The 23894-nt window shown below is 35.7% G+C and overlaps 1 protein-coding gene across 1 annotated transcript; it reads left to right on the top strand.

Moving 5' to 3' along the window:
* Positions 1-1290: 1290 nt before the first annotated feature.
* LOC148012162 (cytochrome P450 93A3-like) lies at positions 1291-3447 on the top strand. The gene is made up of 4 exons (XM_087669119.1): positions 1291-1974; positions 2093-2118; positions 2202-2445; positions 2568-3447. Exons 1-4 carry the CDS (start codon positions 1399-1401, stop codon positions 3201-3203), a joined length of 1482 nt encoding a protein of 493 aa, XP_087525245.1. The 5' UTR covers positions 1291-1398; the 3' UTR covers positions 3204-3447.
* Positions 3448-23894: the final 20447 nt, after the last annotated feature.

The raw sequence follows: 23894 nt of genomic DNA, 5'->3' as shown, positions 1-23894 counted from the left end.
TCTTTGCAACAATATTGTGTACTAAAAAGACAGACCGTTTGCTTCCCTTATTTCTATTTCTTTACTACCTCCTCTCTTCCTTGTCATATCTCCTTACTACAAATAATCCTCCACACGCATACACAATTGTTTTCTTTGTATTGAAAACACATTGTTTTATGGCAATGTTTGTAAACTCCAAATTGAAACTTTTTCTCTTTTAATCCATTCTGTACTTTACAAGACACAAAAGTAGTGAATTCAATACTTAAAAAAGTTTTTTTCTTATTTCATCAGTGTATAGAAGATATGATTCATTCATTGAACTTTGATCATTTTTAATGGATATTCTCCTCTCTTTTAGTACAATTTGTACATAGTATATTTAATATTTCTAAACAAGTTTTGCAAAAATGACATATAATTTTTAAATATAAGACATTTTTCATAAAATTTTCAAACTATTGTATGCATTTGTCCTATAGTTTATAGAAACCACTCTTTTTATTTACCATAACGTGTTCAAATGACACTTTATACAATTTTCATACATACCCTTTATGGAAAGTAATAGGAGATTATAAATCTTGATATTGGATTTTCTACAATACATAAATTGTGTAAATAATGAATATATGCTCTACCATTACGAAAATCAAGGCTATCAGGATAACAAAGTGCAACTCTATTAGCAATTTTAAGCACGTTAGTCATAGCACATTAACATTTTTTATGTTTCGAGATTGACAAACTTTTACAAAAAATGAGATCTTATACATTGAAGCCTATCAGACACTTAGTAACAATTGAAAACTCTTATTTAAATGTGCAATTAATACCACAGTTCAAGAATTTCAAGCCTTCGGTGACTTTTCCTGTGCATGCAGATTCCAATCCAATCAAAGGCTATGGTCCAAATGTGAATTTTGAAAGAGCAGGACCGCTACATCAATCAAGTCGCAGTCCCCTGGACCTCTGAAACGCTGAAAGCCTTGGTTTTCAATATTGTTCAGTAGAAAAATTGGTTGTGCACGGCCTGCTGGAGCAAGCTCAGAGAGCAAGACGAGTGGAAAATCAAACCAATCGTGAGCTCCGACGGCCCGTTCAACACCCCAAGGACGATTGAAAAGCCTGCACTTTGATTTTTTGACGAAACTGATGGTAAGAGGGATTTGTCGCGGCCCCTTTTCGCGATGGCTCGAGGCACCCTTCGTGCACGTTCTCATCGAGCAGGCGAACGAACAGGAACAGGAAGAGTCGTATAAGAATTACCGCGCGAAAGTCGTATAAATATGGGAAATGAGGAAAGAAACGCCATCACCAAAGCTACACACGTTTCCTCTCTTATGATAGCCTTGTTAGGTGTCTTGGGTGAGGCTACGTGAGCCGTCCACGGAGGCAGGAGCAACAAAATACACCATGCAGATCTTCGAAGGGCGGAAAATCGGCTGGCAGCTCAGAGATTGCACCCTGTGTGCGCTACTGATTACACTAATATGGGCCAGCTACTTAAGCATTACCGTAATATACAGTAACTGGAGGAGGAGGCAGCAGCAGCACCGATACAAGCTCCCTCCAGGGCCCTGGCCCTTGCCCGTCCTGGGAAATCTGCTGCAGCTCTGCGGCGATCTGCCACACGTGCGTCTGGCACGCTTGTCGCAAAGGTACGGCCCGCTCATGGGCCTGCGCCTGGGGTCAGCGCCCCTGGTGGTGGCCTCCACCGCCCAGGTGGCCAGGGAGTTCCTGCACACGAACGACAAGGCCTTCGCCAGCCGGCCGCCCTCTCTGTTCGCGGATCGCCTCTTTTATGGGCAGGCCTTCATGCTCGGCATGGCTCCACTGGCGCCACCTCAAGAAGGTTGCCACCTTACAACTCTTCAGCGCGCGGAAGGTCCAGCAGACGCAGCCACTGAGGAGGAGGGAGCTGGCCCGCCTCATCCAGTTCCTGGCTGCTGGCGCGGACGCCAGAGTGGCCCTGGATCTGACACGCGCCATGTCTAGCATGGTGGAAGACCTCATGTGCCGCATCATCTTCCACCGCCGCGCGTCCGATGTGGCGATCCCGGGCGCCGCCAGCTTGAAGGACCTCCTGCGAGAGGTATATCAGAGACAGGGTGCAGAACTTGGAAGAGAGAATAGGCACACAGAATTAGTCGAGGTAGATGATTAATTTATCAAAGTATTGTATACATAAATAGAAACTGCTTTGCATGATATGAAAGGATGTCATGCCTTTTCAGTTCTCGAGGCTTTCAGGTGTATTTACACCAACACCGCGGTGTCAAGAGGAGCATGGACGAGGTGCACGCGGGGCTCGATGCCCTGTTAGAGACCTTAATAATGGAACGCGAGAAGCAGTACCAGCTGAATATACTGCAGGGGAGGGAGAATCTCCCAGAAGATGTTCTGGACGAGGCTCTATTGGATCCCTCTTTAAGCCGGGTGGGCGTCAAGCAGTATGTGCTGGTACGAGAGCCACACCCGAGAGAGAGAGAGAGAGTGTGTGTGTGTGTGTGAGACTCTGCTGCATTCTTACGTCGTCCTGCTAATTAAGAGTTGCGCTCACTGATCCCTTCATTGGTTCGTAGGATCTGGTCGCAGCCGGAATTGACACTACCTCTGTGGTACTGGACTGGACCATGGCGGAGCTCTTGAACAACCCACGAGTTCTGAAGAAGCTTCAAGCCGAGGTAGAGAAGGTCGTGGGACTCAAGAGAATGGTGGAAGACTCCGACATAACGAGCCTCCCTTATGTGACTGCCATCGTTAAGGAGTCCTTGCGCCTGCACGCGCCCACAGTCCTTCTGCTTCCACACATGGCCACGGAGGCTTGTAAGGTGATGGGGTTCAACCTTCCGGAGGGGACGAGGCTGTTAGTGAATGCGTGGGCGATTGGGAGGGACCCGGCAGCGTGGGAGGACCCTGAGAGGTTCTGGCCGGAGAGGTTCCTCGAACAAGCTGGGGATCAAGAGCTGCGTAGTCAACATGTCGACGAGTTCTCATGGATCCCTTTTGGTTCGGGAAGGAGGAGCTGTCCAGGCGCCCCTCTTGCCCTACCCACCCTTGAGCTCACTATCGCAAATCTTGTCCACTGTTTTGATTGGGAGCTGCCGCAGGGTGAGAGCCATGTTGACATGTCCGAACAAACATCAGTAGTCACTTGTCGGAAACACCCACTCCTAGCAACCCCAGCTCTACGCATTTCTCTAACCGACTTCGAATAGCAATATCATTAAAGAGAACCAAGCCACTACTATTTCTAAGGTTACGTTACAGTTAGTCCTGCCATAGCATAACGTAGGCACCGCATGCTCCTTGTCCAGTCGAAGTAACTTATAGCTATAAGCTTCAAGCTTTTAATATATTCTTACTGGTTGTCGTCTCCTTACACAATGCTTGCAGGCAGAAGTCAAAGTATATTTGGCTTCCTAGAAGATAAAGGTGCTTCAATGGAGGATATCCGTTCTATTTTAGGCTATTTGTGATCTATAAATAATGAGAAAAAAATTGTGCTTTCTATTTTAAAAGAAGGGTTAGATGAAAATTTTGTTCTCCTTCTCTACTTCTTGACATTCGTTTCAAGAGAGAGAGAGATGGGATCATTAGCTTGATTCTTAAAGCGAGAGAGAGAGAGAGAGAGAGAGAGAGAGAGAGAGAGAGAGAGATGGGAGAAAGGAGAGAGAATTTGATTATTCTTAGTTAAGAGATACTCTTTGAAAGAGAGAGAGAGAGAGAGAGAGCTTTTTATTTAATGATTAAATACACGAAGTTTTTGCTATTTTACTTGTAGTGATGCATGCAAGAAAAAAGTAAGGTTAATTTTTTCTTTAAATTTGATTTTATTAGATATTTTAGCTTTTGATTATTAACTTTAAAGTATTGAAAATATAATTTATTTTATGTATTTTATATATTCAATTTTGATTTTTATATTGTGGTGACCACAACATGCCAATTGGGTGTGCGAAGATGCTGCTAGCATCAGTGATAGCCAAGAAGAGGCCAAGACAAATATGATGAACTTGGGATAGCGTCAAAGTGTAAGGATAAGGGAAGGGGAGGGGCAAAAAGATGGAGGAGGTGATGAAAGAAGGCCAAGAAGAAGGCCTAAAGAGGCACCTCCAGAAGCTTCAACAAGCATTGACACAACAACACCTCAAAAGAGGCGAATAAGGTCCATACACCTCCAGTGAGGATAGAGGAAAGACTCAGCTTCTAGGATCAATAATACATAGCCATTCTATATAGCCAAAGAAGAAACTCCAAATCAACCCACAAGCTATTATAAGGGAACAAAGTATAGCAAACTCACAGTGTGAAGGCGTCTATGTGTGTTTGATACATTCACTAGAAGAGGACACTCAATTCTCAATCAATAGCACCTTTGAGCATATTGAGTTTGTTCAACTCAAAAGAAAAGGAGTTCATCTTGCCTATGTAGAGAAAGGAACGTAAATAGAAGAAAGAAGATAAGGAGGAGTTGCATGAAGTGGTCACATTAGATCTTAGGCTTGTGACTTTCAGTTTCATTTATGGAAAAACTCATTTGTGTCACACAATTGCAAGCTCTTATCCAAGCCTACTTTAAAGGCATCACTTCTATATTGTTGGTCCATGATATTTCTTAGTGGAGATAGCAAAGCTCTCACTGTCCTCCAAAATTACTAGACCAAATTCACCACAATAAACTCCAACTTTACCAACATACATTGATGCAACTATGTATCTAGAATACTAGCAACAATACACAATGGTGGTCACAATTCTACAAGCCATCTCAAACTTGATGCTACAAGTAAACCATAAAAATCCATTGCTCATAAGTTTTACAAATAATCAAGCTCAAAGTAGCATAAGAACATAAGAATGTACAACTTTTGGTTTAGAATTTGCATATTAAAATGTGTCACAAATAGCATTGCAACAACTACAAGAATTGAATCAACAACCAAAGAACCAATAACCCAATTTTCTCTCAAGCTAAATCAACTACTATTGTATAGGTAGCTCCCTCAATGATTGAAGCAATGAAATCCTTTTTCCTATGGCCTAGAATAAATCAAGACTTAGCACTTAGAGTATAAGATCAAGGACCAACAATCTTTCATGATGCAGCATAGATAGCACAAAGGATAGAGACAATAACAACTATTGTAGTAACAATAAGACAATAGTAAGAGTCTTGAACCCCCATGGTCATAGGTGAAGTTTGCAAGTTTCTTTCAGACATGTATTTTGTAGGTAAGGGTGTGCTCGAAACGTCGCTATCCAGATAGAGAAGAGCTTGATGATACTGATGAAGGTAAAGACTTCTTTTCTAGATTGGGGATTAAGTCGGCATTTACATTAGCATATAATCCAAAGGAAAATGGTAAAAGTGAAAGTGGACATCCTTCCATTGTCAAAGCTTTGGCAAGGGAATACAAAGACAGAGTACATGAGTGGTGCACATATCGGATGTTGAATGCTCACGTAGTGAGCGCCGGAAGGTCGCCAAGAACAAAAGAACTCTACTTTTTGCACAAAACTCAAGGTAGAAAGCATGCACGACATGAACAAGAGACCCATTGGGTGCAATCTCCCCCCATGCCTTGTGTGAGCGCTCCACAAACCATGTATTTGTATGTATTAATCATCTTCAAGCTCAAATAATAACCCAAATTACAAAATAGCATGCTTTTGGCTTTTGAGTTTGATTTAGTGCCAACTAGAAATAAAGCTAATGGGCGGGCGCCCAAGAAGTCAAGCATACCCAATACAATGTCCAAATACAAATATCATAATCGTGCGCCCATGCGCATACAAAATAATAAATAAATATCCAATGCATTAATAAATAGGCGCGACAAAATATAGACGCCATGTCTAAGGTATGCGCCCATCAAAATATAAGTAATAACTCGAATACACGCTATCCTCCAATGCTTTCCTCCACCACTGCTGCTATCTCTACACATCAATTGAAGAATTCACAATCATTAGTAAAATAATACAATTAAACTGATAAAAGTGAATACCTAGCAGTCTTCAGCTACATAAATAGATCAACTGGTTAGAAATCAATCCTAACCTTAATTTATCACAAGTGCGCACTCTAAACTCATAAACGTTTTTTAATTTAATATGTATTTTGTGGAATCACCCGCTATGGAATCACCCATGTACACACTAAATTAACGAAACACCCGAAAAGGATAGGCGTCCCCATTGACTTCTCGCACAAAGAATCCACTTTGTGTATGAGCCCCGGTAAACAAAGTTTACGGAATCCATTGTAAAACCTCACGAAATCCACCGTGGCAGGGAATCCACCGTGAAATATGCCTCCTGGCATCATACCCCCGGGGTGGGATAGTGATTTCCCTCAATTGCTATTAGCTCAATGCGGAGCTAACAGAGTGGGGAAAGCATTTCAACCTTTAGCGTGCATCCATTGGGCATCTTAAACAGGATGGTTTTTAAACTTGACCAAATATCTAGAATATCTACGGCCAGTTCTAGTGGTCATAAAGTCAGTATCTATGATAGCTTCAAGCTCAAGGATTTCAGTCTCTTCATCTAGCAAAGGTGGATTTTCATAAACAAGGTGTATAGGTAATTGGCCTCTAAAGGGTCGTAATAAACTAGTATGAAAGGTGTTGTGAATTTTCCAATGTGGTGGTAGTTCTAACTTAAATGCATTGTCATTGATTTTGTGAATGATCTTAAATGGTCCATAAAATCTCGGTGCTAATTTCATAACTGGGTGTTTATCTACACTTTGTAATCTACGTTTCTCTATTCTTAACCAAACATAGTCATCAACTTTGAAATTCATGGCCTGTCTTTTCTTATTAGCTTGTTTTGTATATGATTGCTGGGCTTTGGAAATCATGTCTTTAACCTCATCAAAAATAGTAGCGTGCATGTTAGCAATATCATCAGCACTCTGAATTCTATTTGATAAAGATACAACAGGTGTAGACAATCTATAACTATAAATCACTTCAAACGGTTCTTTCTTTGTAGCTGTGTATGGTGTATTGTTATATGCAAACTAAAGTAAATGTAAATATATATCCCATGTCTGTGGTTTAGAAATAGTGTAAGCACGTAAAAGATCTAAGATAGTACTGTTAGTGGCTTCTGTTTGACCATTAGTTTCAGGATGAAATGGAGATGAGAAATCAATCGTTGTTCCTAAGTTAGCAAACAAAGTAATCCAAAAATTGTTACAAAATCTAGAGTCACGGTGAGAAATAATAACTTTTGGTAATCCATGATTAGTAAAAACAGTTTTCAAAAACAACTGAGCTGTCTGAGATGCTGTTAAAATTTTCTTGCATGGAATGAAATATGCTTGTTTACTAAACCCGTCTACAATAGTCCAAATCATATCATGGTTAGCTTTAGTGTTAGGTAAACTAGTAATAAAATCCATAGAAATTTGTTCCCATGGTCTTGATGGAATAGATAAAGGCATTAGTAAACCATACTATTTACCATGATGTGTCTTAACTCTTTGACAAACTAAACATTCAGAAACAAAGTTAGATACATCAATGTCCATATGTGGCCAATAAAAATCTTCAGTCAATGTATGCAAAGTAGATATAATACCTCTATAACCTTGATATGGAGGAGAATGAATCTCATTCAAAACAAAAGATCTAAATGGAACTGTAATACATAATCTCTTTTCATAAAACATGAATCCATCATTGTAAGACAGTGAATCAATAGGAATCCAATTATTTCCAACTAATTTATTCCAATCAGATTAAAAAGTAATTTCCTGATAATAAGTATCTTTCATAAGGGTTAGAGAATCAAATGATATGACAGAGATATTATGAATGGTCGGTCTTCTACTTAAAGCATCGGCTACTACATTCTCTTTACTTGGTTGATATTGGATAAGAGGATGAAAACTCTGAATGAAAGCTACCCATTTGATATGTCGGTCAGATATTTGGGATTGACTAAGGAGATGTCTAATGCTTTGTTGGTCAGTCTTAATCATAAACTCAGAACCCATTAAGTAATGTTTCCATTGTCTTAAAGCTTGCACAACAACTAATAATTCTTTATCATAAGTGGAATATTTAAGTTCGGATGGTTTCGGTTTACAACTAGAATAGGATATGGGATGATTATCTTGCATAAGTACAACTCCTATTCCAGATCTGCTAGCATCAGTAACTACTAAAAAGAATGGTCTATTGAAATCAAGTAGTTGTAATACAGGAGCATGGGTTAATGCATGTTTCAATAAATCAAAAGATTTTTGTTGATTGTTAGACCAATGATAAGCAATACCTTTCTTTTAAAGTTTAGTCAAAGGCAAAGAAAGTAATGAAAAATTTCGCACAAACTTTATGTAAAAACTAGCAAGACCTAGAAAAGAACGTAACTCATGCACATTTTTGGGTATAGGACAGTTTAATATTGCTTCTATCTTCTTAGGGTCAACCTTAACACAAGGAACTTCCCCATATAGGAAAAAAAGAGAATTCCCCATGGAATTCCCTACTTGAAAATACATATAAGTGGGAAAAGTAAAAACTAGGGAAAATGGGACATTTCCTAGTGAGAATAAGTAGGGAATCACATAAGACATTTCCTATGTAGAAAATATTTCCTACATAGGAAAATACAAAAAAATTTATGTAGGGAATAATTTCTATATAGGAAATATTCCATATATAGGAAAAAAAATCTAGAGGTGATTCCCTAGGTACTCTCACTAGGAAATCTCTCATTATTCCTATTTTTTACATTCCCTACTTATATGTACTTTCAACTAGGGAATTCCATGGGAATTCTCTTTTTTCCTTATCACTTTATCTACTTTTTCCTTACTCTTAGACATGCTAATATCAAACAAGAAATTACACAATAAATTTTTAACTAGAAAATTATATAGAGAATGTCATCATTTCTAAGTAAGGATCAATAACATACATCTAATGATAAAAATATATTAAACAAATTAAAACATCAACATCTACTCCTAGCAACCAAAAAATAAATAAAAATACTTTTAAAGGAGCATAGAACTAAAAACTAATCAAGCAACATGTGTGTCTTGATTGTTTTATCCCTTAAATCTCCAATATGTTGCAAAGTAATAAATGTTTGAGTAATCCCTCAAATCTCCAATATGTTGAAAAGCAATAAATTATTAACGCAAAGTAGAAGTTATGCTAAAACTTCCACATCATCTAGACTAAGCACATTGCTATTTTTGTTTAATATAACTTTGCCATTTCCTAGTAGCCAATAAATAATCTCCTTAATCATATCATCACTTGTTGGCTTCTTTGTATCCTTAATCAAGACTCGAAAGCTAGCTTCAATCTTTTTGAGATTCATGTATGTACTCTTTAAAGAAAAGTACATGTCATGAATTGTAGGCACACAAATATACTTCAAAGATATAGTTTCCATGTTCTCTTTTGTTAACTTGCATTGAATAACAAAAAGAGAATAAGTAACTTATTATACTATGTATAGATAATTAATTGACACCAATTATAATATGAAAAGCCATAAATTTAACTACATGACTATTATATATATATATAAATATATATATATAAACTATAAAGCTACCCTTTAAGCATTATTTGAAATGTTAATCTCAAAGCTACAAATTGAACTACATGACTACAATTATATATATCTAATTAAAATATAAATTAACAATAAAGTTACCCTTTGAGTATCATTTGAAATGTTAATCTCAATGCCTTGGTTTGGGAGATCTTTAAATTTCTAATTCAAATAAAATAAAAAAATTAGATTATGCTTTTCATGTATGACATAAACAAAAATACAAACATTTACATCTAGCACATTTGGTTCTTTTTTTAATATATTGGTACCTCATTTCATGCTCCTTTGTTGCAAAAGATCCTTTATCTTCTCACTTGGCTAGTCAACACATAAAATAAATAGTTATGTAATAAATCATATCTTTAATTATTCACTAAAGTATGATGCTATTGTTCTCTCACAAAAATATATCAAATACCTTCCTCTTTCTTTGACTTTTTCGAGATGTTTCATTAATGTCATCATCTGGATTAGCCTACATTCAAAACTAAAATTAGTAATCACATTAAAAACATTTATATAGAAAAAAAAGTTACATACCTTATCATTGCTTGAACTATGGATACTTTGTTCCAGAGTTTCTTGACATTTATTTGAGTACATTATTTTGTCTAAACCATGTGACAATAACTTTGAAAAGCTGGCACAATTTTCCATATCAAGTGTCTCATCTTTATTTTCAACATCCTACATTTTAAGCATGTAAAGGATAAGATACTGTTAAGAACATGAATCATATGGTCAATCTTAAATTTAATATAAAGCAAAGAACCTCATCGGATGTATAACATTGAAATTCTTCAAAGCTCTTTTCTTCCTCCACGAACATATTCATCTATGGGAAATGAAAGTTAATGTATAAGTAGCTGTATAAGAGACATTCTGAAAGAAAGTTATTAGATATGAGCTTAAAAGCATTACCTGCAATGATAAATCTGTTTGCTTGTATTGTTGTCCTTCAAAGGAGCTATTTTCTTCAAGAGGCTACATCAACAAAATAAGATCATGTGTATACATCAAATGTCTCCAAAATATATGGAATCAAGTACAAAAATGATAAACATATGAGATTATAAGATACCTTTTCCAAACCTTGTTCATTTTAAATATCATCCATGCTAGGAATGTATACATCAAGTTGATGAGAATCAATAGTAGCAACATATGGTTCATTGTGCCATCAATAAACACCCCTAAATGAGTATGGGAGAAAAAGAATCAATCCTACACTTATGATATCAAACTTATAAATCATATCATCTTACCATTGATGATGTTATGTCATTTGATACATTTTGAAGCTTATCTATATCATCCACTCCAAGAGATGCACATAATTCTCTCTATATGTCATAAGATTAATAGTTCAATAACTAAGAATCTACACCTCCAATATTAGGAAAGCCAATTAAAAAAATTAACAATCAACTTACCTTCTTTAAAAGATCTTTTTTCTTCAAATACTTTCTTTCATCTTGCTTTGTACCCTTCCACTAGTCATATATGTCATTCTCTCTCCATATGTACTCACATCCAATAAACTTCAATGGTAAAATCTCATGGTGATTCTCTGATATGATTTTCATGATATACTCTTTATCTGCATTTTTATAACGTAGATCATTTGGGTTTAAGGATTCAAACCACCTATTTACTCGATGATAATTTTCGAGCATGACAGTGTGTTGACTTTTAAAGTATTCAGCCAAGAGCTTTTTTCCATAAAGTCTACCCTCTTCTCTAAATTTCAACATGGGTGGCCGATAGATATCATCATATGATGGTATGCGTATCACTCCTATTGATACTCAAGTGATCAAATATCATTAGTTAGTATCACCATTTCAAAAAATGACTCATTATCAAGATAAGAAAGCTGGTAATACCTGATTCTTGGCTTGAAGAAGTATTAAGGCAAGCAATCTCAATGTCTTCCTTTCTTGCATTGTCTCTTCTGTCATCTTTAGTAGCTTGTTTACCTATATATACATAGAGTTAACCAAATCTCACGATAATATAAGGTTATGAAAATTTTCAATAACACAAAAGAAAGTAATTAGATATTTTGTATCAATTTGGGTCACCAAATTTGTACAAGTTTTTGATCCTTAAAGTTGGTACCTGCATCTTGACTTGAAGAAACATTATCGCAAGTAACCTCCTGATCTCCCTTTCTTACATTACCTCTTTTCCCACCTTTTGTTGTTCTTTTATCTATGCTTATATATATACACACAATTACTCAAAGTTTAAAAATATGAATAACTATGAACATTTTAAATTAGGTGAAGACACAAGAAACTCTAAACCACTTACTATATAGGAAAAAAAAGAGAATTTGCTAGTAAGTTTTCCACATAACTAGAAAGAGTCTAATATAGGAAAAATCAAACTTTACTAGATTGCCAATCTAGAAACATAGTTTCCAATATAGAAACGTTTTTCTAGTTAACTTACCATATAGAAAGCTTTTTTTTTGTTAACTTACTAAATAGGAAGTTTATTATCATAACTATCTATATAGTAACTTTATAAAAAAATGTTACTATATAGTAACTTCAGAAATAGACATTATCTATAAAGTAACTTCATCGAAAAAGTTACCATATAAGAAATTATAACATATCACATCTATGTAGTAACTTTATCATATAAACTTAGCATATAGGAGGCATATAGTGACATAATCAAATCTCATAGAATGTCATTTTAATATTTTTTATATAAATAATAATAGAAAAATACTTGATTTAAAAAGTGATTTTAATAAAGTAAAAGTGAATAATAGAATTTTTGCCAATTAAGTAGCAAACTATAATGTGAAATCCAAATTGTCCCTATTCTACTACATTAACATTATCTAGGCTTAAACTTCCAATGACTGTATCTTTTATTATAACTTGTTTTTGCACTACGAACCACTATACACTAAGTGCAACTTGAAGATTATATTTCTCCAATGCTTGCTAGCCAAGCAAAAGAAGCCACTAACCCATCATTGTTGCCAAACCTCCAAGAGCATATAAGAGTTGTCCACCTTCAAATAGGTGAGCAAAACTGAGAATGGCCAATATTCAATGGTGCACTTCTTGAGACAACATAAAAACTCTAATTACAGCAATAATAAGACCTGATTTCAACAAAACAATGTTGAATATCTTCAGATTTGCTAAGATGAGGCAGAACATAGTAGAGCAGAGAGAGAAATTCAATATGCTGCCAAGAAAGTGTTGTAACAGCAACCTCTGTTGTTTCAAAGATAAAAAATAAGGTCACTTGCTGGTTATTAGGGTTCTACTATCTGAAACCCTAATCTCTGCACCAACACTTGTCAATAACCTCATTTTTAGGGCATCTTGTCATTTGCAGCCCTAGAATCTGCTCAACATCAGGTTGCCCTGCTATCGTAGAGCTTCAGCACGCATCCCTTGCTCACAACTAAGTTATCCTTCAGATCTACCCCCAAACAACCCAAAATGGGTGAAAAACAACCCAACATGGAAGATACACTTTCATGCAACCCAAAACTAATCCAAACTTGGCATTGATCAATTGGGAGGGTGGGACTAGGTCTAAATATGAGGTGATTCCTTTCCACTCCCTGTTTCCTTCAAGGAAGGAGATGACTCATCAGCACACATGAGTGGGATATGTGCCTATAAGCAACAAGGAAGGGGGGTACAGTGTGCTAGGGGAGATTCCCCACATGACCATATGAGAGGATAGAGTATGATTCTTTTGAACTACGATGCATAACTACCATGGCCTTCTTAAAAAATACTTCAGTAATAGAGAAGTGATACATGCTATGTATCATGCTAGATCTAACCTATGACAAAGGGGATACATGCAATGCATTCAAATATGTCCTCTGATGTCCCAAGCATTTTTAAGTTTTTACTTACAAGTTATTTAATAGCACTACAAACCCTCCCAAGGTCACAAAAGAGACAGTGTTAAAGAGGCTAGAGATACCATTAATCTTCCACTCAATAGAGAACTGAACAACTTCTAAGAAGCGTAGGCCTGAACAATATTGGAATCCAGGTCCTGACCTTTGAAAAGTTCTCAATATCCCAAACAAAGAAACTATGATCGGCATATACAACAACTGGAAGAACCAAAATATTTGATGTAAAAATAGTGATTGAAGAGAAACCTGACTAATGTATTATCAAAACTGAAGCACTTTATGCCTAACAGCTTTAAGTTTCTTCTCAATGTAAGGACTCTTCAAGTGGTCAACCTTAAGAAGAACAAGGTTTGATCCTTATTATATTGAGCTTTCTTATTTGAAGAGAGCTGAAATCCTTGTACAAACAACATCAATTTGATCGTATGCACCATTTGTAAAACATCAAAACACACATAAACTCCATATTCGGGATTTTGGGAATTTCCCATCAATATGGGAAAACCAAATCAAAATGGATTTCATGAATTTCGAGAATTTCATTAATTTGGAACTTGGTGCAATTAAACATATTACTGCTTATGGTTGTTTCCAAGAGATTGAAAAAAACTCAAAAAGGTGGTGTTAATAAACACCTTAGTTTTAATATCCTTGAACTATTCAAGGAAAATCTTCAGTCGATCGATTCATGTAGACTTTCTTTAGCCTTTAATACAACCTTTGGAGGAATTTTGATTTTTTTGGGAGATTTTGTACCTTTCTTCATCCAAGAGAAGGCAATGCTATCTATTGTTTCCCATCGTTCAAGATCTTTTTTGTTGCACATCCAATATTTATCCCAACAATTAAAATACACCTCTGCATCTGTAACATTTTGACGACTACAAACTGGTGCTCAATATTGTATACGTACCTTGTTGAAGTTTTTGGAATGTCTATTTGTATTGATCTCAGTTTGTGCAACACCAAGCCATATTGGATATATTGGATATGAAGGTCTAACAAGCACAAAGTCATCTTTCTTAACATCAAGCATTGGTTCAAATGCATGTTTGGGTCGTGTGCTCAGAAGACCACAATAGTGATCATTCAACTCTCCTAATCCAATGAAGTCATCTGCATTATCTACATCTATATTGGTTACATCACTTTGTGTTCTTGGCCAAAAATCTATGAAAAATAAATCTTCTTGGACATTTGGAGTTTGAAGAGCGTAGATCATATGTTTCCAATAATCAGTATAAACTTTGTGAACTCTGCTTCAAGTCCTTGTACATTTGACCATCTTTCGCAATACTTCAAATAATCTTTAACTCCACTTACTACTTCTTGATGATCCTTAACATACTCAAACATGGGCAGCAACATTGGAACACCCTTTGGAAGAGTAGGCTTTCCTGCAAGGTCTCTCTTCCATAATTCAATGCCACCTTCTCTTGGTAACCAGTCTGGGGACTTTGGATGCATCTTGTATTGCATGACAAGTGTATCTCCTTGCATATAAAACCTAAATTGAAGAGGTTTTGAGTGACCAACAAGTGTATCTTTCGTATCACACAAGTATCCCTCAATGTATCTCTTAAAGTCAGGCACATGTGTCAATAAGAAAGGTGTAGGACTAGTCATTTGGCATGATTGAAAATGTTGCATAAGATGAGGAAAAGTGATGGTCATGCTCATCCTTAGCTTCTCTGAAAATTTGCTGAACATTGCATTGATGTCTTCATGTGTATGACCCACCAAGAGAAACCCAAGCTGGATCATCTTGAATGTTCCTCGTGCAACAAGCAATGATAGATATGCAAAGAGATAGCGATTTTTATTTTCTGACCCACAATTATCAAGTTGAAGAAGTAAGTTCTTTGGCAATCGTTTGAAATGATGATGGTCATCTTGTGGTATATTATCTTCCATGCATGATTTATTTTTTGCAACACCTTGATGCTTTTTTTTGAGTTGAGGGCATTTAGTAGCACAGAGGTTGATCTTGGCATTCCATCTACTTGTAGATCACCATTAGCATGCCTATGTAGTCGCTCCAAGTTCCTAAAGCATAATGACAATGAGGCAAGTGTGAAGTTAGGATCATGAGGCCATAGATTGAGTGCGAAATGTCCATATCTACCTTCTCCATGTCCATGTGTAATCATGCCTGTTAAAGAAACTGGTAGTTGAGTGGATCTTTTAGTCTCTTTTGATCGAAGCCTTAACCTAGGGATAGCTGTCTTTTGCTGGTCCATTTTATCATGTATGATGCACAAGTTTTTATCTGGATCTAATGCTGAGGCCAAGCGCCATTTGTAGTATATGTTCCGACAACTTTGTTGTTGTAGCAAACATTGACGCTTCTTTAGAAGCACATTTCGCTCTTGAAAACACTTTGTTGCTACAAGTTGCTCTTTGATCTCTGAGCAAATACTACATTTGGAGAACTCACTTGTCTTTGCTAAGGTTACATGCTTGAACTTTGTGTTCCAAATACGATTGAAGGTGGACAAGGATATTTGCTTACATCCAATACCACTCAATGTTGTATTTACTTCTGCCCATATATCTACCTGCTTATAAACATCTGGGATGACCAATTGTGTTTCCCTTGATCCATCTTGCATTGTTCTACTCTTGTGTGGCATTTGCTTTGCATTCTTCTTAACAAAGTCTCTAAGGATGGCTCTTCCCATCTCTGTGTGATCCCAAGCTGCTCTTATTACCCCCCTGTTTCCATGCATTGCCCTCATCACGCCATGCTCAAATTGTGTTTTGTACCTGTAAAAAGATGTCTTTGGGATTCCATGAATCTCATACCATGCCCTTCCACATACCACTTGTCCATTGAAGATAAAGCTGTACTTCCTTGTTCCCAAGTAATCAATCCTGCATGATGATTCAAACTTGTCATAAACATAGTTTGTGTGGTCTTCAAATTGCAATCCCCAAAAGTATTTACGTAATTTTTGCATTGCTTCTCTATCAGGAAACTGACAACACTTTTCTTGGCAACAATCAATCATGGAAACATGTGAAATGGAGTCCATAGATGTCCTCAAGTTTGCACCTTTAGGGGCAATAATTTGAGGCTTTCTATTGACCATACAATATGATCTCTTCTGAACAAAATTTGATTTTTTTGCAGAAACATAATCTTCATTGGTATCTTCCATGTTTTTGGCACAAGCATTTGTAGAGACAAATTGCATGTATGATTGTTGTTGTAGCAGTGATGTTCCATCATCAAAGGTGACTTGTTTAATAGGCCATCTTTCCAAAGTGACACAGTGGAGGTTGTCATCTATGTATGTTCCTGTGGTTTGATCAAGGGCTTTATCTACCACCACACCAACATCCTCTTCTCCTAGCAATTCAAAGTTTATCACATCATATGGAAAAGCCAATAATATATCCCCTGTCCCAACACACGCATTGTTGCCTTCTGTCCATAGCATCACTCTACGTTCTCTCCAACTTTCACGAATACTAAGCACATCAATATCCTCAGAAGGTAGGACATGGTCTGATTCGTAATCATCTCCTCTGTCATGAATTGTTATTGAGTTTGAAACAACCACCACATCTTTCTTTCCCCATTTTGCAAAACCACCTACAGCTTCATGAACCTTCATTGCATCAATTGTTGGGAATGGCAAATACGCTGCTACATTTAAACATTTATCAATAGCCATTGAAATATATCCATCTTGAAGTGTTTCTCCATGGCATGTCTCATTTGGATGTATTGCATGCACTCTACCAAGTGCAACAATCTCATGATCAACTAGCAAATTCACAGTTTCTCCAAAATAAAATTTGTTATTCATGATACATGTACAAGTGAGAAAATTGAGATTTGATCATTTGTATGTTGTCACCTCTCAGAAAGAAGAAAATAGTGATGAAATTGCTAAATACAATGAAGTATCAAATTTCATTGAAACAAAAAAAGTACTTAAACATTAGATAGAATGAGTCCAACTTCCATAATAGAAAGTATTAATGGAAACATCGTATAGAAAGAAGGGGATAGATTTGACCATATGGCCAAAAACAAACTTTCTCATGAACTGTGCCGCCCTAAAGTAAATAAGAAAAGTTTCTTCTATTATTTTTAGTTGCCTTGATTTTACTTTATTTTATTAGCTACTCTTTGAGTAAGCAAGAACTTCATTGTGTGTTCTCATTAGGAAAAGATATAGCAGATGTTCAAAACTTGTACTATATCTATTCAACACGAGAACAATGATTAAAATTATTTATAATGTGTATAGGAAAATATTTAGCCACGTGGTCAAAAATCTATTGTATGTATTCCATACCATAGCAAATATAAACATTATTTGTGATCCCCATAGGGGAAAACATAGTCAAATGATTGAAACCTTTATTGTATGTATTTCACATGACAAAAAGGATAAAAGCTCATTGTAGTCTCCATAGAAAAATATTTAGCCAAACGGTGATAACTCAAGCGAAATACATATAACAAGGATAAAAGTTCATTGTGATTTTTATGGAAAAGGATTTAGCCAGATGGTCAAAACCTCTATTGCAACTTTTTTACACAAGACTTAGGATTAAAATTATTTGTGATATCCACAAGAAAAGATTTCGCCATATGGTCAAAACATGTATTGAACCTAGATGATAGCAAGAATAATACTTTTTTGTGATGTCCATAGAACAAGATTTAGCCAAATGTTCAAAGCCTTTATTGTATGTCAACAAGAATAAATAATTTTTGTGATCTCCATTGAAAAATATTTGATCAAATGATCAAAACCTTTATTTCATGTATTCCACATGACAACAAGGATAAAGATATTTTTGAGAAACTTTGACCTTGTGCTTAAATGTTGAAACCACAATGACCTCTAAAGAATAGGAGATTTCATTCACTATGACAAAAGAATAGGAGATTTCATTCACTATGACACAAAGTTATAAATATTGAGGAAATTTTAGCATAAATTAGAAGCTATTTGAGAAGGAAATATAATTTTTATCATGGTTAAATATTTATGAATCTTATACTATCTACTTGTTGATAATAGTAAAATGTATCATATTATATTTTATTTTTAAGTTATATTATTTTAGTCTAAATGATATTATATTAGTATATCGTACTATGTGCATATTATGGAATATATTATCAAAATATAATTTAAATATATATATATATTAAATTAATTTATTAATAATCAATAAATATATTTAAATATATTAAATCATATTTTATAAGATTATGTATATTAAATGTATCTAATATGTAATGTGTAATATCATTATGGATTTTGAATCCACCTTAGTGATAGTTTGAGAGTAGAATCTCTAGTAGGGTAGGATAGAGAGTATGTACGAAAAATCTCTAGCTATGGAAATAGGGACAATATCACAATGGTGGATTCTTAAGGAGGGGCGAGGGGGAAGGAGCTGATCTAGGAGAAATGCCCCTAGTAAGAGTTAGAGGGCAATGTCTTCCTTAGTGGAGGTTTGGGAGCAATGCCTCTAGTTGGGGTTTCAAGATAGCGCTCGTTGTAGGGATTTGGGGGCAAAGCTTCCAATGGAGGATTTAAGCGGTAGGGCCCTTGGTGGGGGTATGCGGGCAACACCCCTAGTAGGGGGTTGGGGCTAGTGTCCCTGATGGGGGTTTGGGGGCAATGCCCCTAGCGGGGGTCCGAGGGTAGTGCATCTCGTGTGGGGGTTTGGGGGCAATGTCCCCAACGGGGGGTCCAAGGGGCAGCGCCCCCTTGTGGGGGTCTAGGGGCAATGCTCCTAGTGGGGGTTTGGGGGCAACGGCCCCAACGAGGGGTCCGAGGGGCAGCGCCCCCTTGTGGGGGTCTGGGGGCAACGCCCCCAGCGAGGGTTTGGGGGCAGCGCCCCCGGTGGGGGTTTGGGGGCAATGCCCCCAACGGGGTGTCCGGGGAGCAGCGCCCCCTTGTGGGGGTCTGGGGGCAACGCCCCTAGCAGGGGTTCGGGGGCAGCACCCCCGGTGGGGGTTTGGGGACAACGCCCCCAACGGCGGGGTCCGGTATAGCCATTACGTGATTTTTGAAAAAATTGCGACTTGAAATCTTTAATAAAGTTAAAAAATAGACACAAAAATAAGATCTAAATCTACTCGTATTCCGTAACAAGTTATGGTTATTCGAATAGCATGATACATTAAATGATTCGTTTCATGAGTCGGTCTTTACAACTAATCATGACGTTTTTCAAAATGAGTTTCTCTTCCCCTCCCTCTCTCTTCCACGTAACTCTCTAACCTCAGTGTTTTCTCTGTTGCATTTTTATAGTTGTAGGTTTCACATCTTTGATCCTCTGCATTTTTATCTCTGCTCCTGCCGCCCCTCTCTTACTACAGGTGTTGCAGCCCTAATCTTTGGTAGTTCTATCCCCCTCTTCTTCTTTAACTACTCTCCAGTGTTTCATTTTCTCAAACTGCAATAGATTGTGCAGTGCAATTTCTGGTTTGAATCAGGGTATTTCTTTGACTACTCTCCACTGTTTCATTTTCTCAAACTGAATCAGATTGTGCTGTTCAATTTCTAGTTTGAATCAAGATATTTCTTTGACTACTCTCCACTGTTTCATTTTCTCAAACTAAAACAGATTGTGTAGTGCAATTTCTGGTTTGAATCAAGGTATTATGACCAAAACAACGTGCGTCTTCAAATCAGAAATCTTGCTCCAAGGCTTCAGCAATTCAACAAGCTAGTGAATGATCGCTAGTCCACACCGTGCCTGCTCCTACTTCACGGGTGATTTCTGTTACGTTGGCACACATTACTCACCTACTAATTACAACAGGTTTTCAACTTTTCCCTACTTCATTTTTTATTTTGAGTTAAACTACATTGATTATGACCATTTCAATCCATGCAATTACTACAAATCACACTACTACTCTTTTGTATGATTAGTATTGAATAATATTAAGATCAAACACCAAAAGCATTTTCTAAATAAGAATCATGTATGAAAACTAAATGCAATATGTATTTTTGTATATGTATTTCTATAGCAATGAGATTAGGCACTCACTCTTGAGACTTCAATGTCTTCTTCTTCTTCTCGATTGCTTGATTGATTGTTAGACCAATGATAAGCAATACCTTTCTTTAAAAGTTTAGACAAAGGCAAAGCAAGTAATGAAAAATTTTGCACAAACTTCCTGTAAAAACTAGCAAGACCTAGAAAAGAACGTAACTCATGCACATTTTTGGGTATATGACAGTTTAATATTGCTTCTATCTTCTTAGGGTCAACCTTAACACAAGGAACTTCCCCATATAGGAAAAAAAGAGAATTCCCCATGGAATTCCCTACTTGAAAATACATATAAGTGGGAAAAGTAAAAACTAGGGAAAATGGGACATTTCCTAGTGAGAATAAGTAGGGAATCACATAAGACCTTTCCTATGTAGGAAATATTTCCTACATAGGAAAATACAAAAAATTTTATGTAGGGAATAATTCCTATATAGGAAATATTCCATATATAGGAAAAAAATTCTAGAGGTGATTCCCTAGGTACTCTCACTAGGAAATCTCTCATTATTCCTATTTTTTACATTCCCTACTTATATGTACTTTCAAGTAGGGAATTCCATGGGAATTCTCTTTTTTCCTTATCACTTTATCTACTTTTCCCTTACTCTTAGACATGCTAATATCAAACAAGAAATTACACAATAAATTTTTAACTAGAAAATTATATAGAGAATGTCATCATTTCTAAGTAAGGATCAATAACATACATCTAATGATCAAAATATATTAAACAAATTAAGACATCAACATCTACTTCTAGCAACCAAAAGAAAAATGAAAATACTTTTAAAGGAGCATAGAACTAAAAACTAATCAAGCAACATGTGTGTCTTGATTGTTTTATCCCTTAAATCTCCAATATGTTGCAAAGTAATAAATGTTTGAGTAATCCCTCAAATCTCCAATATGTTGAAAAGCAATAAATTATTAACGCAAAGTAGAAGTTATGCTAAAACTTCCACATCATCTAGACTAAGCACATTGCTATTTTTGTTTAATACAACTTTGCCATTTCCTAGTAGCCAATAAATAATCTCCTTAATCATATCATCACTTGTTGGCTTCTTTGTATCCTTAATCAAGACTCGAAAGCTAGCTTCAATCTTTTTGAGATTCATGTATGTACTCTTTAAAGAAAAGTACATATCATGAATTGTAGGCACACCAAGATACTTCAAAAGTATGGTTTCCATGTTCTCTTTTGTTAACTTGCATTGAATAACAAAAAGAGAATAAGTAACTTATTATACTATGTATAGATAATTAATTGACACGAATTATAATATGAAAAGCCATAAATTTAACTACATGACTATTATATATATATAAATATATATATATAAACTATAAAGCTACCCTTTAAGCATTATTTGAAATGTTAATCTCAAAGCTACAAATTGAACTACATGACTACAATTATATATATCTAATTAAAATATAAATTAACAATAAAGTTACCCTTTGAGTATCATTTGAAATGTTAATCTCAATGTCTTGGTTTGGGAGATCTTTAAATTTCTAATTCAAATAAAATAAAAAAATTAGATTATGCTTTTCATGTATGACATAAACAAAAATACAAACATTTACATCTAGCACCTTTGGTTCTTTTTTGTTGATATTGGTACCTCATTTCATGCTCCTTTGTTGCAAAAGATCCTTCATCTTCTCACTTGGCTAGTCAACACATAAAATAAATAGTTATGTAATAAATCATATCTTTAATTATTCACTAAATTATGATGCTATTGTTCTCTCACAAACATATATCAAATACCTTCCTCTTTCTTTGACTTTTTCGAGATGTTTCATTAATGTCATCATCTGGATTAGCCTACATTCAAAACTAAAATTAGTAATCACATTAAAAACATTTATATAGAAAAAAAAGTTACATACCTTATCATTGCTTGAACTATGGATACTTTGTTCCAGAGTTTCTTGACATTTATTTGAGTACATTATTTTGTCTAAACCATGTGACAATAACTTTGAAAAGCTGGCACAATTTTCCATATCAAGTGTCTCATCTTCATTTTCAACATCCTACATTTTAAGCATGTAAAGGATAAGATACTGTTAAGAACATGAATCATATGGTCAATCTTAAATTTAATATAAAGCAAAGAACCTCATCGGATGTATAACATTGAAATTCTTCAAAGCTCTTTTCTTCCTCCACGAACATATTCATCTATGGGAAATGAAAGTTAATGTATAAGTATCTGTATAAGAGACATTCTCAAAGAAAGTTATTAGATATGAGCTTAAAAGCATTACCTGCAATGATAAATCTGTTTGCTTGTATTGTTGTCCTTCAAAGGAGCTACTTTCTTCAAGAGGCTACATCAACAAAATAAGATCATGTGTATACATCAAATGTCTCCAAAATATATGGAATCAAGTACAAAAATGATAAACATATGAGATTATAAGATACCTTTTCCAAACCTTGTTCATTTGAAATATCATCCATGCTAGGAATGTATACATCAAGTTGATTAGAATCAATAGTAGCAACATATGGTTCATTGTGCCATCAATAAACACCCCTAAATGAGTATGGGAGAAAAAGAATCAATCCTACACTTATGATATCAAACTTATAAATCATATCATCTTACCATTGATGATGTTATGTCATTTGATACATTTTGAAGCTTATCTATATCATCCACTCCAAGAGATGCACATAATTCTCTCTATATGTCATAAGATTAATAGTTCAATAACTAAGAATCTACACCTCCAATATTAGGAAAGCCAATTAAAAAAATTAACAATCAACTTACCTTCTTTAAAAGATCTTTTTTCTTCAAATACTTTCTTTTATCTTGCTTTGTACCCTTCCACTAGTCATATATGTCATTCTCTCTCCATATGTACTCACATCCAATAAACTTCAATGGTAAAATCTCATGGTGATTCTCTGATATGATTTTCATGATATACTCTTTATCTGCATTTTTATAACGTAGATCATTTGGGTTTAAGGATTCAAACCACCTATGTACTCGATGATAATTTTCGAGCATGACAGTGTGTTGACTTTTAAAGTATTCAGCCAAGAGCTTTTTTCCATAAAGTCTACCCTCTTCTCTAAATTTCAACATGGGTGGCCGATAGATATCATCATATGATGGTATGCGTATCACTCCTATTGATACTCAAGTGATCAAATATCATTAGTTAGTATCACCATTTCAAAAAATGACTCATTATCAAGATAAGAAAGCTGGTAATACCTGATTCTTGGCTTGAAGAAGTATTAAAGCAAGCAATCTCAATGTCTTCCTTTCTTGCATTGTCTCTTCTGTCATCTTTAGTAACTTGTTCACCTATATATACATAGAGTTAA

This window comes from Lygodium microphyllum, chromosome 27, assembly GCF_053477565.2.
Source record: "Lygodium microphyllum isolate KBCC chromosome 27, Lygodium_microphyllum_v1.1.10, whole genome shotgun sequence".
NCBI lineage: Eukaryota > Viridiplantae > Streptophyta > Polypodiopsida > Schizaeales > Lygodiaceae > Lygodium > Lygodium microphyllum.
This window is presented reverse-complemented; position numbering and strand designations above follow the sequence as displayed.

What these genes read in the sequence shown, in the direction of transcription:
- LOC148012162 (XM_087669119.1), top strand. Translation starts at nt 1,399, where the DNA reads ATGCAGATCTTCGAAGGGCGGAAAATCGGCTGGCAGCTCAGAGATTGC. An exon ending in CTGGATCTGACACGCGCCAT is followed by an intron (nt 1,975 to 2,092) that starts GTCTAGCATGGT and finishes TATCAGAGACAG; the next exon opens with GGTGCAGAACTTGGAAGAGA. An exon ending in GCGTCAAGCAGTATGTGCTG is followed by an intron (nt 2,446 to 2,567) that starts GTACGAGAGCCA and finishes ATTGGTTCGTAG; the next exon opens with GATCTGGTCGCAGCCGGAAT.